Consider the following 15,448-nt stretch of genomic DNA (forward strand, 5'->3'; position numbering starts at 1 on the left):
AAAATACCAGATGTCCCGGAAATTCTGGTTTAATGTGGGTTTTTATCTAAGATTTCGGAGTCAGGCGTACCTATGTGCAAATCTGACTGTCCTTAAAATTGCGTGATCTTGGGCAAGTCGCAAAAGCAGAGTAATCAGACCTCCTTCACAGGACTGTTGCCAGCCTGCGAGTGCGTGGCACCGGGCCTGGTGCATATGAAGGACTAAATAAATGGCAGTAGGTGTAAGATATTACTGTGGTGCAGACAGAGGTGCACTGTTTTAGCTGAGCACAGGAGTGGCATTTCTGGGCATCGGGTAGCCAACAGAGAAAAGATGATGTGTTGTGTGGACAGAGGCGTTAGGGGTCTCCACTCTTCAAAGAAAGAGCAGGTGGGTGACAGCATTAAGGAGTTCGGTGGTGGGGAAGGGGAAGGGAGGATGGACAGAAGGGAAATGGTTTGTCCCATTGGGTCACCGTTTCATGTTTCGGGGCGGAGGGCAGGCAGTTTTTCTTAGGAGTTTACTGAGACACCGTGTCTTAGAGTGGGTAGGAAAGAAGACAGTGTTTCTATGAGTGGCAGAGGGAAAAAGCATACAGGAGTGGGCGTGGACTGGATAAGATAGACGGGATATACTTATACTGAGAAATTATTGGTTGTTTATCCGAAATTCAAACTGGGTGTCCTGTATTTTTTGCTAAATCTGGCAACCCTAAGTGGAGACAGCATTTTGGCAGGAACTAAGATGAGACTTTCTTGGGATGGAGGGAGCAGGAGCCTGGGTCCCAGGAAACAGGAGGAGTGGCAGAAAGCAATGTGCACTTGGGGGGGGGGGGGATGGGGGGAATGAAGGACAAGTCCCTGCACCAAGGGAGAGGGTTGCTTCACGCACAGGGTGGGGCTGCCTTTCCAAGCAGAGAACTTTCATGGAGAAAGGATGGAGAGACCAGTTTCAAGGGTGAACAGGGGAAATAGTTTGATTTCAGTGGGTGCTGAGGTTAGTCTGTGGGGACAGCCGTTCAGAGGGCCTTGGAGTGGGGCAGACCTCAGACCCGTTTCTGGAATCTGTCTTGACCTTCATGCCCTCATGTTTGGTCTCAGGAGATTTTGGGGCCTGGTGTGGTGTGTTGTAGTGGCCTCCAAGGGGCTGCTCCCTGTGCCTGAAAGCCCACAGGCTGGACAGCAGCGCCTTGCTGTAGGGATGGCCCTCTCGGGCTGCTAGGGAGCTTGTCTGGGAAGTGAGCGGGCGGCCAGCCAAGTCCGGGAATGCATCTGGCCCCACGGGTCCTGGCAGCGCCTCCTTGCCTCTCCCTGGTGGGAGGACGGGCTGACTGCAGTGGTTCCGCTGTCCTGCGGAAAGCATGTGTGGCTTTTATTTTTTATTTTTATACTTTAAAAAATTGTGAACTATATCATACGTGTTGAAAATGCATTTAACACGTGTATATTTTGAAGCTGTTGCTTTTCAATGGCTGAATTTCATTGTTTTTTCATATTTTCATATTACTAAATCTTTTTTAAAAAACCTTATTTTTCTGATTATGACAGAAGCACATGGCTATATAGTAGAAAATAGGTGGGGAAGCCCTAAAAATTCCAAGGAGAAAGTAAAAGTTCACTTATAACTCTACCATACAGAGACGTCTTGGTGTATCTACTAGTCTTTTGGCATATGTAGCTTTTAAATTTAATTTGCACAGTTATTCGGATTCAGTTTTATGTCCTGGTTTCTTTATTTCTCATTATTTCATGAGTCTTTTCTCAAGGTTTCTAAAAATTATCTGAAAAACTTCTTGTTTAATGGTTGTATACAATGCCACGGTATGCATATTTTACCCATTTTTTCCATAGTGTTTATTGTTTCCTTCCTTATTCTAAGGTTAGTTAAATATTAATCTGCATTTTAAAATAATTTTTATTGTTTGAATTATTTCATTTAACTTTTAAACTAATCTGGAATTGATTTGGGTGTGTAGTAGGCATTTAATAAGTAGGTATTTTCTCTGATTATCTTTTGTGAAATAGTCAATCCTTACCTATTAGTTTGTGATTTTTTCTTTAGATACTAATTTTTATACACACTAAAGCCTAAAGAAGAAGGAAGGAAATAATAAAGAAAAGAGCTAAAAACAAAAAAGCTATGGAACAAATAAATTAAACCGAAACCTGGTCATTTGAAAAGATCAGTAATATTGATAAACCTCTAGCAAGACTCACAAAGAAAAACAACATGAGAGAAGACCCAAATTACCAGTATTAAGAATGAAAGACAGGCTTGGTTGTGGTCACCATTTCACAGTACATAGGTATATCCAAACATCACGTTGCATACTTAAAATATATACTGTTTTATTTGTCAATTAGACCTCAATAAAGCGTAAAAAAAGGAATGAAAGGGGATGTTACTACAGACCCTGCACGCATTCAAAAGATAATGAAGGACTGGTATGAAAAATTATGCACATAAATTCAGCAACTTAGATGAAATAGACCAATTCTTTAATACTCAGAAACTACCAAAACTCATGCAGAAATAAAACAAGATAATTTAAACAATCCTATAACTGTTCAATTGCATTTGTAATTTAAAATCTTCAAAAAAAAAAAAAAAAAAAAGTCTTTAGGGCCCGGTGATTTCACTGGGGAATTCTACCAAACATTTAAGGATGATGAAACCCCAGTGTCAGCCCTGGGTCTGGGTTTCAGGGTAAGAAGCGTCCGTGGCCTTGACACTGCCCTGCTCCATCCCCGTTCAGCTCCTGGTTTGTCCCCTCCCCACCAAAGCCAGCACTCCAGGGGGTTACCCGCCTTGGGGTTCATTCCTGTGCACCTTCTGTGTGCCTGGGCCTGAGAAGGGTGCAAAGGGGCATCAGACTGGGTCCTCCATCTCGGGGAGTTTGTGGGGAAGACAGGATGCCAAGGGAAACCCTCTTTGTAATGAAGATGCTCAGAGAAGCCACTCGGTTATGCCAGGTCACACGCTTTTTATTCTAAAGATCTACTCGACGTGTTTCCTCATATCTCCACAGAGCTCCAGATGTGGACACACACACACACACACACACACCACACACCACATACCACATACACACACACACACGCGCACACACTACATACACATACTGTTAGGTCAGCGGCTGTAGAAGTACAGGAAGTATTCCGTCGTATAGTTATTGGCACTAACTGTAACCCCGGGTCTCTGCTGGGCCCTGTTCGGAGGGGAAGAGTTCACAGATTAGCAGGTGACACATGCTCTTGACAAATAACTACCACACAGCATGAGGGTACAATGATAGAAATAGGTACATTTGCCATGGGTAATGGGTTAGGAAGCCACTAACATGTTTTGGGGGCAGGGGAGGAGGGAACTCAGAAGTGTTCACAGAAGAGCACGCACATGAGTGAGGTGCTCAGAGGAGAGGAGGCGTCCTCCGGGTGGCCCAGGAGAAGGGGGAGAACGTCCGGCAGAGAAAACACGAAGTGCTTGTGAAACAGCACAGTAGTCAGTGCAGGAGGTCAGTGCTTTTGGGTGGAGAGACCCCTGAGGTGAACCTGGGGAGAGAGACCTGGGACCCTCGCCAAAGGATGGGCCTTATTGATCACACGAGGATTTATTATTGATTTTTATTTTAAATGGGATTTCATTAATATATGTCCTTGCATGTGGTGTAGAGTTTGAAAAGTATAAAAGGTATGTGGACAACATTGAATCTTTCTCCTCCTTACCCCACCACCCAGATCCTCCTCCCGACGTCGGTTGCCGTCGCTGCTCTCTTGTGTCTCCTGCCAAAGCTATTTTCTGTGCATTGACAAATACGTGTGTGTCTGTGTGTGTTTTTGTGTGTTTTCCACACAAAGGTGGCACATGAGACTTTCTACCCTGTACCTTGCTTTTTTATTTGTATGTTATATTTCTTTGGAATGTGGTTGTACCATAATTCATCAGACCAGTCCTGTGTTGATGGAATTATAAATAACTTCTAGTCTTTTGCTATTGTAAACTATGCTGCAATGAATATCCTTGCATGTAAGTCCATGGGCACATGGAAGCATATCTGTAGGATAAGTTCCTAGGAATGGAATTGAGTAGACGTCAATGAGTAGACGTATTTTCAGTTTTCCTATTCTTAGGTGATTTCCAACTGCTGTGCACAGAGGCTGTGCCAATGCCTGTTTCCCCATCCCCGGGCCTGCAGAGAGGAGTCCGAAACTCTCTGCTCTTTTAGGCGAGGGCTTTTAGCCTTTCTGCTGTATGTGATGAGAAGCCCCCGGGAGGTGTTTCAGCAGGGGACTGTCACTATCAGATTTGTGTTTTGGGGCGATCACTTGGAGTGCAGTGAGGATACGAGTTTAGCGGAGGCAACAACTAGAGTCACGGGTACCAATTAGGAGGCTTTGCAGTAGTCCAGGCAAGACGGGACCTTTGGCAGCTTGGGTTCGGGAGTAATTGGCGCTGGAGACCGAGGGAAGGGAGCGGACACTGAGACATTGAGGCAGTGGGTTCCGAAGGACTCAGGGACCGGTCAGGCTGGAGGTGAGGGGAGTAAAGATAGCTTTGGCTAGAAGTTCTCTTTTCATGAGCCTTGTGTGCAAAGTCAGGATTTTCTTTGTAAATGTATATCTCTCATGTCTATATTAATATTTCTTAGACTATCGGAAGTTGAAAGAAAGTTCTAGTAGCTGTTTGTCAGCTCCACGGCATTTCTAATATCTTACTGGTTGTCAGAGAAGTTAGAGGAATGTTTTTGTTAAAATTTTTTGGTCTTTGGTCATTTGGACTCACACTTGAGAGCCTCTGATAGTCACCAAACTCTTCTATTTTTCCCATATTCATACCATTCATTCAAAATTCCATATGTAGCAAGTAACTTTACATTTCCTACTTAATTCAAATATAGTTTAATTATATATTTTAAAAAGTCTTTCATTATATGGTCTGTTTTGGTTTTGTGTGTAGTTCTTCGGATATTTAGAAGTATTTGTATATAGTAATTTATAATTTAAATTTTATATAATACATAAATTTTTTATGACAAACAATGATAGTTTCCACTTCTTCCCAACCCTTTTTCCTTTTCATTTTTTTTATCTCTTGTTAGCCCAAAGTTTTATTTCTAAGTGATTATCGTTGTATGGTTAACTACCCTGTATTTCTGTTACCTGGGTTTTCAGCTCTCAGTAATGTCTTTGGTTCCTGGCTGGTGTAGGTGACACAGTCATGGAATTTACTGCTCTTGTCACCATCTGCTTCCTCCCCCTTTTGTGCTAGTTGAGCAGTTCTGCATTGTCAGAGCATAAAACATTGACGTTCTGATCTGCCTCTCTAAACGGCTGTGGTTTTAGTCTTGGTTCTACAGTTAAATATATACTTAATGCTCACCGTCGCTTCTTTGGCTGTGGTTTTCTTAATCATCTTTGGGCTGACCAAAGTTTGTTCTCTTACTAGTTTCCTCAAGCAGAGCTCCTTGTGTGTTCAAACCAGTTTACTTAGTTTAGCAATTTTCAGGAGGTTTCTGCAGGAGTGTCTTTTTGATGTGTTTTTTGAGATCCGCTGCCAGTGGGCTGTTCCACTTTTCTTTCCCTATTTCCGTAGACACCTCTCTTCCAGATTTTCACCCAGCCCTCCAGGATCCTACAGCTCTTGTTGTAGGCGGAGTTTTGAGGTTTATCACCCAGGATGAGTCCTTTATCTGCAGTAACTGTTTTGCTAGCATATTCTGAGACCTGCTGAACAGTTTCACTATTCACCTGCTGAGCTGCTTCACTATTTCTTCCCCCCCTCCCCCGTACAGTTTTTGTCCCGCTCAGCCCCCTAGTGTTGCATCTATCTGCTTTTGACAGCCCTGTCCCATTTTTATTTTTAGTTTTTGAGACCATAGGTTTTATTTGCTTCCCGTTTCACTAACAGTGGAATTTGCTTTTTTTGTTTGTTTGTTTACTTTGTTGGTTTTGATTGTATCCAGGAGGAAAAGAGGCAAACTATTGTCTTACACTATGTTTAGACAGGAAGTCCTTTACTTACATTTCAGTGGGTGGCATTATAGTATAACAGCAAAGAACATGGGATTTGGAGCTCGACACAGCTGGCTTCCAAACTAAACTGCCACTTCCTATCTGATAAGGGATAAATCAGACCATCAGTGTTCTTAGCTCTAAAATGGAGATAATTCTCATAACTATTTCAAGTTGCTATACGGGGCAATTGGTGCCACAGAGAGGGACAGACAGATTGCTCGTAAGCCCTGGGGAGAGGAGACCCCCTCCAAGTGGCCGGGGTGCGGGTGGGGTAACACATGAGCAGGGCCTTCCAGGAAAGGCAGGATTTCTTCAGGGAGAGGTGGGAAGGGCTGGAGCTGGGCCTGGATGCTTGGTGTTGCCTGATCTAGATTCTGGAATCAGGGATTGGGCAGGTGGACTTGGCACTTTGTCACATGTCCTTTACCTCCCAACCCCCAGTAGGCCCCCCGAAACCAGGTGTCAGGATTCACGGGGCAATTGTGGCCAAGGTCAGAGGAGGCTGGACTGCCAGACTGGAGAGAGACCCTGAGGCACACGAGTGAAGTACTTGCTTTTGCCCATATGTTCTCAGGTGTCAGAGTCCCAGGTGGCCCGCAGCAGCACTGATGCAGCCTCTGCTGGTGGCAGCACCCCCAGAAGTCAGGGCGTCACTGAGCCCAAGGATACCGAAACCCAGGAAAGTAGGGGAGCACATGCTGATGGGAAACCCGGAGGCAAGAGGAACACAGAGGCAGATGGGAAGATGCAGGTGGATGGCAGGACACGAGGAGATGGAAACCCGAGGACACAGGCGGATAGGAAGACACAGGTGAACGTGACACAAGACAGTGAGAGGCCGGCTTCAGACAGGAGTTCTCCGGCGGATGTGGTAGCACAGGGAAGGGCAGGGACGCAGGTGAAGAGGACACAGGCAGGTGAGAGGACACAGGAAGACCAGGGGATACAGTCGGAGAGGGGCAGGCGCACAGCCATTGAAGGTCAGTCAGAGGACGAGTCGCTGGCCTGCCTCAGCCCACAGCCCAGAGCTCCTGAGCACCTACCTTCAGAGGGTCTCAAGTCTCCTCGGATCAGTGAGTGTTTTGAGCAGGCCCCAGAAAGGTCCTCTGTCCCAGAAAAACCTGGTTTCATGCTCAGATCTGAGGAAGCAGCAGTCATAGTCTCCGAGAACCAAGAGGAAACTGTGTTGGGTCCCCTGGCAGGGGGCCTCACGCTCCCAGCGCAGCTGCCTCCTGAGGGTGGCTTGGAGCAGACGGGAGGAGAGAAGTGCCGGGGGCCGGAGTGGTCAGGCCTGGTCAGGGACAAGCCGGAGGACGGCCTGTTCCAGTGCCCCGCGGAGGAACAGAGGAGGGACGTGCTGTCTGTGGATCCAGGCTGCTGTGCCCCTGCCGGCCTAGGCCCTGAGGGGCCCTCTCTTCCAGGGACTGACCTGACTCATAGCTCACTGCAGGGGCTGCCTAGCACCCCGGCTTCTCAGCACATGAATGCAGCTGCCTTCCTGCCCTCCGGGGAGCAGGACTTGCTCAATTCTGTCCCCCCACTGCACTTGGGGCTGGGAACCCCCACCCAGAGTCACCCACCAGAAACCATGGCAGCCAGGAATAAGGGGGCCTGCACCAAGACGCCAGATGTGGAAGGGAGGTCCCCAGACCCCCGGAGCTGTGACCCTGGCCTCATAGATTCCCTGAAGAACTACTTGCTTCTGCTGCTGAAGCTTTCCAGCACAGAGACGAGTGGAGCGGGCACGGAGGCCCAGGGCGGAGCTGCCCCCGGAGGCCCAGCGCCCTCGCCCATGCTGGCCCCCACCGTGGAAGTTGCTGGCCTGAGTCCGCGGACGTCTCGGCGCATCCTGGAGCGCGTGGAGAACGACCACCTGGTGCAGAGCGCACAGACCCTGCTGCTCAGCCCCTGTACCTCCCGCCGCCTCACCGGCCTCCTAGACCGCGAGGTGCAGGCTGGCCGTCAGGCTCTAGCTGCTGCCCGGCGCCCCAGCCCCAGTCCCAGCCCCCTCACCGTCCCGGCCATCGTGGTAGGCGAGGAGGAGGGCCCTGGGCTGGCGTCAGAAGGGCCCGGTGAGGGTGAGCGAGAGGCCCCCCTTGAGGGGCCTGGCCTCCTGGGCACCTCCCAGGAGAGCAGTGTGGGGGGTCAGCTGGGGGAAGCAGGTGGTCAGGCCACCTCTGGTCAGGGCCCTCTGTCAGCAGAGAGCAGAGCCCAGGAACCCTTCCGGGAGGAGGAGGGTCCAGGGGAGGCGCTGCCAGGTCTGCCCGCAGCTACCCCCGAGGAGCTGGCTCTGGGGGCCCGGAGGAAGAGGTTTCTCCCTAAGGTCAGAGCAGCAGGAGACGGGGAGGCAGCCAAGCCTGAAGAAAAGGAGAGCCCCACGCTTTCCCCCCGAGGGCCCAGGAATGGCCTTTCGCCTGGGTCCCCCGGGCCTCCAGGGCGGGAGAAACGCTCCCCTACCCAGGGCCGAAAGGCAGGCCTGCTAGAGGTACCGCAGGCAGTGGAGGAGCCAGCAGCAGAAGACCTGGCCTCCAACCCCAAGGCCAGTGGGCAGAACGCAGAGCCGGCCCTGGATGAAGGCAAGCAGGAAACTCCAGCCAAACCGAGCAAAGCCAAAGAAGACCTGCTAAAAGGTGAGAATGGCGGGTGGGGCTGGCTTCGCAGAGAGGGTGCCCAGCAGAGGACATCCCTGCAGCTGCTGGGTGCCACGTGCCTGCTAGGGATGTACAGAGCGTCACGGTACCCCCTTGGGGATCAGGAAGGCCCGCTGCTTGTCCTTGCCCCGCCACTGGGCATGGTAAATCCCATGGAGGGAACCCAGCACTCAGCACTGCCTGGCGTCAGCAGCATCCTCGCTCTGTCCTCGTCCCCGGAATGCCCTCTGCAGACCTGTCCCAGGAGTACAGAGCGGTAGGGGCAGGACTCAGGCACGCTCCCTGAGTGTTGGGCCTGGAATGCAAAGGCAGCTCCTGCCCTGGCTGCTGCCCGTGTGCTCAGCCCAGAGGCGCTTCCTGGCCTGGGGAGGCAATCTGGTGGTGGGTTCTTTCTAGCTAGGATGTGTGCTTTTGGGGGTCAAGGCAGGAGCCTCAGAGATACAGGTGGGGTGCCGCTGGGGGCCGTGAAGGAGTGTGTCTGTGTGGAGACTTGAATCCGGTTTTCTCTCCGCCTGTTCCACCAAGGACACCCCGGGGTAGGGCCAGAGAGGACACAAGACGGAGGGGAGGTGCTCAGTCCTCTTACCTGGGCCCCTGCTCCCAGCCCCACAGGTGATCCGGAAGATTCGGGTGGAGCAGTTTCCTGATGCCTCAGGCAGCCTGAAGCTCTGGTGCCAGTTTTTCAACATTCTCAGCGACTCAGTCTTGACCTGGGCCAAGGACCAGCGCCCCGTGGGCGAGGTGGCCAGGAGGTAAGGCTGCTGGAGGCCACCCCCCGACCTGGCTCCCTAATTGCAGCAGTCGTGCTGGGCGTCTGTCACCTCATTTAATCCTCACAGTAATTTAGCATTCCCATGGGAGAGAATAGGAAACCGAGGCTCAGAGGTCACTTGCCCCAAATCACAGCTAGTGAGTGTCAGGACTGCAGACCAGCCTGGGGATCCAGGGCCAGCTCCCGTGCCGCCTGCCCCAGAGCTCCCAGCAGCCTCTGGGAGCGGGGTCTGAGGAGCCTCAGACTGCAGTCTGGCCCTGCCTGTGCGTGGTGTGGCCTTCACAGGAAGGGTCTCCCCTCTCTGCAGTGCAGGGGACGAGGGGCCGGCGGCCTTGGCCATCGTGCAGGCGTCCCCCGTGGACTGCGGCACGTACCGATGCACCATCCAAAACAAGCATGGCTCGGCCTCCGCTGACTTCTGCCTCAGCCCCGAAGGTGAGGGTGCCCCCGGCTCTGCCCCGCCTGGCTCCTGGGAGGGCAGCGGCCATCTGTGCAGAGATGGTGCTCTCCGGGCAGAGCAGCCTGAGGGCAGCTGCTCTCTCTCCTTTCTCTCCACACAGTGCTGTCAGGATTCATCTGCAGAGAAGAAGGGGAAGGTACGGAGCCCCTGGGGGAGGAGTGGGGGCCTTCATCCCTGTCCTGCCATCTGCCGGGGGACCGTCTGCAAGGCCTTGGAATCCATTCCAAATGCGCGTTTACTTCGGCAGACAGCTGCCCTTGGCCTCCTTGTTCAGGGGTTGCTTGGGGAGGGGGTTGCAGAAGGACTGTTTCAGAGGATGGTGGGAAGAGAAATAGCTGAGGGAGGGAGTTAACTCAGCCTTGTGCCCTTTGCCCATGTCAGAGCCCTTGACGAAGGGCAGGATGTGCCCCCAGGGCCCGTCAGAACCCTGCCAGCTCCTTCTCGAGTTTCACAGTGGTCTGTGCATTAGATGCATTAGGAGCCTGCTGAAAACGTAGTTTCTTGGGCCCTACTGCAGATCTTGCGATTCCACTAGGCTCCCTGGTGACGGTGATACACCCCAACGTTTGATAAGCATTTTAAAGGCTCCAACATTAAAGGGAGGGAGAGTCTGTGTTGCTCCTGCAAGAGACAGGCTAAGGCTTAGGACTGTGAAGTCAGCGGGTGAGGGAAGGATTCCTAGAGCTTCATTTGCCAACTAATGCATTCATTCATTCAGTCAGCCACCCATTTAATGCCTCATTCATTCAAACAGTGCCTTTTGTTCAGTTATCAAATCAAATTTTAAAAATATCAAATTTAACATCACACCTAAAAACTCAGTACAGGCATACCACGTTTTTATTGTGGTTCAGAGATGTTGTGTTTTTCACAAATTAAAGGCAAGACCCTCCCCCTGCAAAAAAGTTACGACTGACTTTATTGCGGGGGCCTGGAACCAAACCCGTAGTATCTCTGAGTTGTGCCCATAATAATTCTTTAATATAATTAAATATCCAAGTCTGATTGTCCCAATTGTCCCATAAGTGTTGGTTTATTTGACTTAGGAACCACTTGTTGCTTTGGGCTGACATATCCCTTTAGTCTCTGATATGTAAGTTCTTCTTCCCTCATTTGTTTTCTCTCCTTGCCATTTGTTAGTTGAAGTTACTTGATGTGTAGAATTCCTTACATTCTAGATTTTGTTGGTTATATCACTACTTTGCATGTTTCTCTATCCATGTGTTTCCTCTAAACTGATAATCAGATTGAGAGGATTGGTCAGATTCAGGGATAATTTTTTATTTTATTTTTATTTTTGGCAAGAACACTTCACGCATGTGCGGTTCATTTCCTTTTGTATCCTGTCGGGAAACACATAACGTCTGATTGTTTTACTTTTAGTAAATGTTGAGATTGATTACTGGGTTCATTCAGATGTTTTCTGCCTGATCTACCCCTTCTAAAAGTAACCCCCCCAAAAAACAAAAACAAAAAAACAAACAAACTATATCTGATACGCCTTTGTTGTTATCTAGGGGTTTTAAAGTTACCTATTAGTGCCTAAATCCGTTATTACATTAGGGTTTGCAACATGGAACATTTTAATTCTGTCATTTCTTCTTCATTCATTCATTGAAACTTTTCTGTAAAGGAGAAATGGTTATTTGGTTACCCTGAGTTGGCGCCCTAGCAACCTCTAAAAGTTACCAGTGAGGTGTTTTGCGTTTTTTTATACAGGGAGGGGAGTTTTTTAATTACAATTATGAACATAGGGTTTTTGGTTTTTTTTTTGACCAATATTGGTTTCTTTCTTTCTTTTTTTAATTGGGGAACAGTGTGTCTCTCCAGGGCCCATCAGCTCCAAGTCAGTGTCCTTCAGTCTGGTTGTGGAGGGCGCAGCTCAGCTCCAAGTCCAGTCACCGTTTTCCATCTTAGTTGCAGGGGGCGCAGCCCACCATCCCATGCGGGAATTGAACCGGCAACCTTGTTGTTAAGAGCTCGTGCTCTAACCAACTGAGCCATCCGGCCACCTCAACATAGGATTTTTGACATATTTGATATGCTCAATACATTGCAGAAATTATTCATTTTTGTTGGTAAGATTGTCTGATTTTGGCCAACGGAAGCTCCCTTCTGAAGATTGGCTCCTGTGTCTTTTTGAGAAGCCTCCAATCATTTTTACTAGCTTTTTTTCTTTGTGGTCTGACGAGATGTTTCAGGTCCATCCAGTATACTTGTTGTGCTAGCCCTGGAATCAACCATTTCTTCAAGGAGCTCTGGTTCCTTTTGGTGGGAAATGGTAGTGATCACCGTCAGAGCGCTGGGGGCCGTCACTGCTGCTGGATTGTTCCTGCCAACTTCTTGTTTCAGTCAAGCACGTTGGTGGAGATGGAGCCATTTATTCATTTGATCAAAACACCTAATTCTAAAACAGAGTAATTCTGCTCTTCTGTGTTGATTGCCACTTCCCCAGAAAGCCCCTGCCTTCCATAGACCCCAACATCCTTACTGTGTGACAGGCAGGCTCGAGCGCTATTACATGACAGGGTGTAGCAGGTAGTTTGTGCCCTCGGGAGCTCGCAGTCCGGCAGGGGACCCACGGTGCATGCCAAAGCGCAGCACTGCCCAGAGAACACACTAGGATGGCGGGGTGGGAGACGGTCCGGCCACGCCAGTGAGGCAGGAGCTTCTAGTTTTCCACGTTTTTCCTATTCCCCTTCAGTTGGAGAGGAGATTGAGATGACCCCCATGGTGTTTGCTAAGGGTCTGGCTGATTCTGGCTGCTGGGGGGACAAGCTGTTTGGGCGCCTGGTGAGCGAGGAGCTACGAGGGGGTGGACGTGGGCACGGCCTTCGGAAGGCCTCCCAGGCCAAGGTCATCTACGGGCTGGAGCCCATTTTCGAGTCGGGCCGCACGTGCATCATCAAGGTGTCCAGCCTGCTGGTGTTCGGGCCCAGCAGCGAGACGTCGCTCGTGGGCAGAAACTACGACGTCACCATTCAGGTACCAAGTTGCAGCATCCCCATGCCCCTCTTTCCGCGCTCTCACCTCCTCCCATCCCCACCTGGGGCCTGTTGGGAACCCCAATGCGGAGGCAGAAGCCATCTCGCTTCAGTGTTGCGAGGCTCCTGGGCCGGTCCTGGACGAGATTCTGAGATGTAGTCAAGGCTTCGTCTTTGGGGCCTGTTTTTGCAGCAGAATCTTTCCCTCAAACGTGTCTCACACAGGAGCCGTATATGTGAGACTGGAGGGCAGTGACTGGTGGGGGTGGTCTGTGCACCACTTGCTGTCCACAGGGTGGCCCCTGGGCACTGCCACTATCACAGGGCTCCAGGAAGTGCTGTTAGGAAACCACTTTGAAAACAAGTCCAAAGCCTCTTGTTTATAAATGAGAAAAATGAGGTGCGGAGGAGGGAGCAGGGAAGGCAAGCCCCCCGCCCCGCTATGCGTGAGGGAACAGGGGAGCCTCCTTGCTGATCGGCTTGGGGTCTGTCATCCACAGGGGTGCAAGATCCAGAACATGAGTCGGGAGTACTGCAAAATCTTTGCAGCGGAAGCCCGGGCCGCGCCTGGCTTTGGGGAAGTGCCCGAGTAAGTGCCCAGGAGGCGGCAGGCACACACGCCTGCTGGCTTGAGCTTCCACAAAGAGCAGTGACTTCACAGCCGCATAGCACCCTGAGTTATGGCCCTGCGCACATGGCCCAGAGCTCACCCCATGCTCAGCGCGTGGTCCCACGAAGCCTAGAAATAAAGCCCTCAGCGTTCACTGGCTGCTCAAGGAGAGCCTCTGCCCTGGTTTGGTCCCCCGCCAGTCACCCGAGGTCCCCACCCTGGGCCCCGTTCTGCTGGGTGCGGATTTGGGCAGCAGACTGTGGGCCTCTCTGGCGGTGGTGGGCGGCGGAGCTCATAGGCCCCCAGGCAGGGCTGCGCTGTGGTAGCAGGCGGGGCGGTGTGGCACCAGGAGTCCGCTCTAAATGGTCATTGCTTCCACTTTGGGACTAGATACTGGGGTCTGGCTGGCATTGAGCCACCTCTGGTTGAATCCTCTCAAGGTGTATCTTTCTGTTTGACACCTGCTGGCCCCTGTCCCTCCCCTAAGCACAGAGTCCTCCTGGGGCCATAGCATGGTTCACTTCTGCTCTGCCAATGGCCTCCATTTCCTTGCCTGGACTCAGGGTGGGCCCCTCTCCCTTGCTGTCCTTCAGTCTCTCTGTTGGAAGGGCCTCCTTTTAGGTCCACGAGTACAGAATGGAGCTGGGGCAGGGAGCTCCCTGGCGCGATGCTGCCTGCTCATTGCTGGTGACACTGTGTTTAGGATCATCCCGCTGTACCTGATCTACCGGCCTGCAAACAACATCCCCTACGCTACCCTGGAGGAAGACCTGGGCAAGCCCCTGGAGCCTTACTGTTCCCGGGAGTGGGACCGTGCTACGGCGCCAGCAGCAGCCAGCAGCTCCGAGGCCATGCAGAAATGCCAGACCTTCCAGCACTGGCTGTTCCTGTGGACGAATGGCAGCTTCCTGGTTACAGATGTGGCAGGTGCGAGGGTGTGTGTGTATCTGTGTGCGTGTGTGACAGCATGCCGGGGACAGGGCGCCGGGCTTGTGTGCTAGTCTGCCACACGCTTTCACACTTGGTGTTTGCTTTTCACGGAGACCTTGCAAAGTAGGTCGGACAGGCACCCTTTTGTATGCAACCCCTATACCAGGGCTTCTGTAGCCTAGTCTGTAACTGCGGTTGCATTTAAAGGCACACACTCCAGGCTCCACTTAACATTAAAAAGGAATTTATTTCAAAGAACAGTACATGAGCTCTAATCAAAACCCACAATCATCTTTTTGAACTCTCCCTCTCTTCTTCCCTCCCTTCCCTGCAGCTTTGCTGTGCACTTTCTCACTATGCCTCCCAAACTCTCTTCCATCGCAGCACACATAGTTTTTCTGTCCCTTCTTTCCCCCTTTCTCTCCCTCCCTCCCCCTTCCTTCATCCTCCTCCTCCTCCTCCATCTTTGTTTGCTTTTTGTTATGTAAACCAACCTAGTCTCTCTGACTTCTTTTTAGTGCATTTCTGTTTCTCCCATTGCCAGATTCTCCCCAACAAAGAAAGGCTCCCAAGCATGAAACCTCTTTCCTTCTCTGACCATCCTCTCCAGGCCTACTCTCTTAAATCGGAACTGGGCAGGAGAGAGGAAAAGATCAAACTTCTCCACAGTGGGAGGAAAGAAATGCTGGGAATATCACACATTATTACATCTGGACCCTGATGTAAATAAGTGAGAAAATCAAAGGCCAGAGAGAAAACTGGCTCAAGTGTGCTTTTCAGTCAAGTTAAACTATACGATAAATACTGTACACATAGCTCCATGCATTGAGGGGAAGGGCTAGTAACACAGTAAGCCATTATCATGCACTCTTTGTTAACTTGCACATTTATCCTACCACCCCCACCCCCCCTCCCCTCCCTTCCCCTCCTCTCCCCTTCCCTCTTATCATCTAACATTTACTAAATACCATGTTGCCCCGAAAATAAGACCTAGCTGGACAATTAGCTCTAATGTGTCTTTTGGAGCAAAAATTAATATAAGACC

General features: G+C 50.6%; 1 protein-coding gene across 2 annotated transcripts in view; it reads left to right on the plus strand.

Annotated features, from left to right (window-relative positions):
• ALPK3 (alpha kinase 3) overlaps positions 1-15,448 on the plus strand; it is a 37,375-nt gene that overhangs the window by 17,592 nt on the left and 4,335 nt on the right. For both annotated transcript variants that reach the window (XM_074318319.2, XM_074318318.2), the window contains 7 exons: positions 6,571-8,626; positions 9,252-9,399; positions 9,727-9,854; positions 9,980-10,015; positions 12,584-12,864; positions 13,364-13,452; positions 14,177-14,400. In XM_074318319.2, the coding sequence (XP_074174420.2) occupies positions 6,571-8,626; positions 9,252-9,399; positions 9,727-9,854; positions 9,980-10,015; positions 12,584-12,864; positions 13,364-13,452; positions 14,177-14,400 (2,962 nt within the window). The remainder of the gene's footprint in view (positions 1-6,570; positions 8,627-9,251; positions 9,400-9,726; positions 9,855-9,979; positions 10,016-12,583; positions 12,865-13,363; positions 13,453-14,176; positions 14,401-15,448) is intronic.

The sequence above is a fragment of the Rhinolophus sinicus genome, chromosome 13 (assembly GCF_057876585.1).
Source record: "Rhinolophus sinicus isolate RSI-liver-muscle chromosome 13, RSI-T2T, whole genome shotgun sequence".
Lineage (NCBI taxonomy): Eukaryota > Metazoa > Chordata > Mammalia > Chiroptera > Rhinolophidae > Rhinolophus > Rhinolophus sinicus.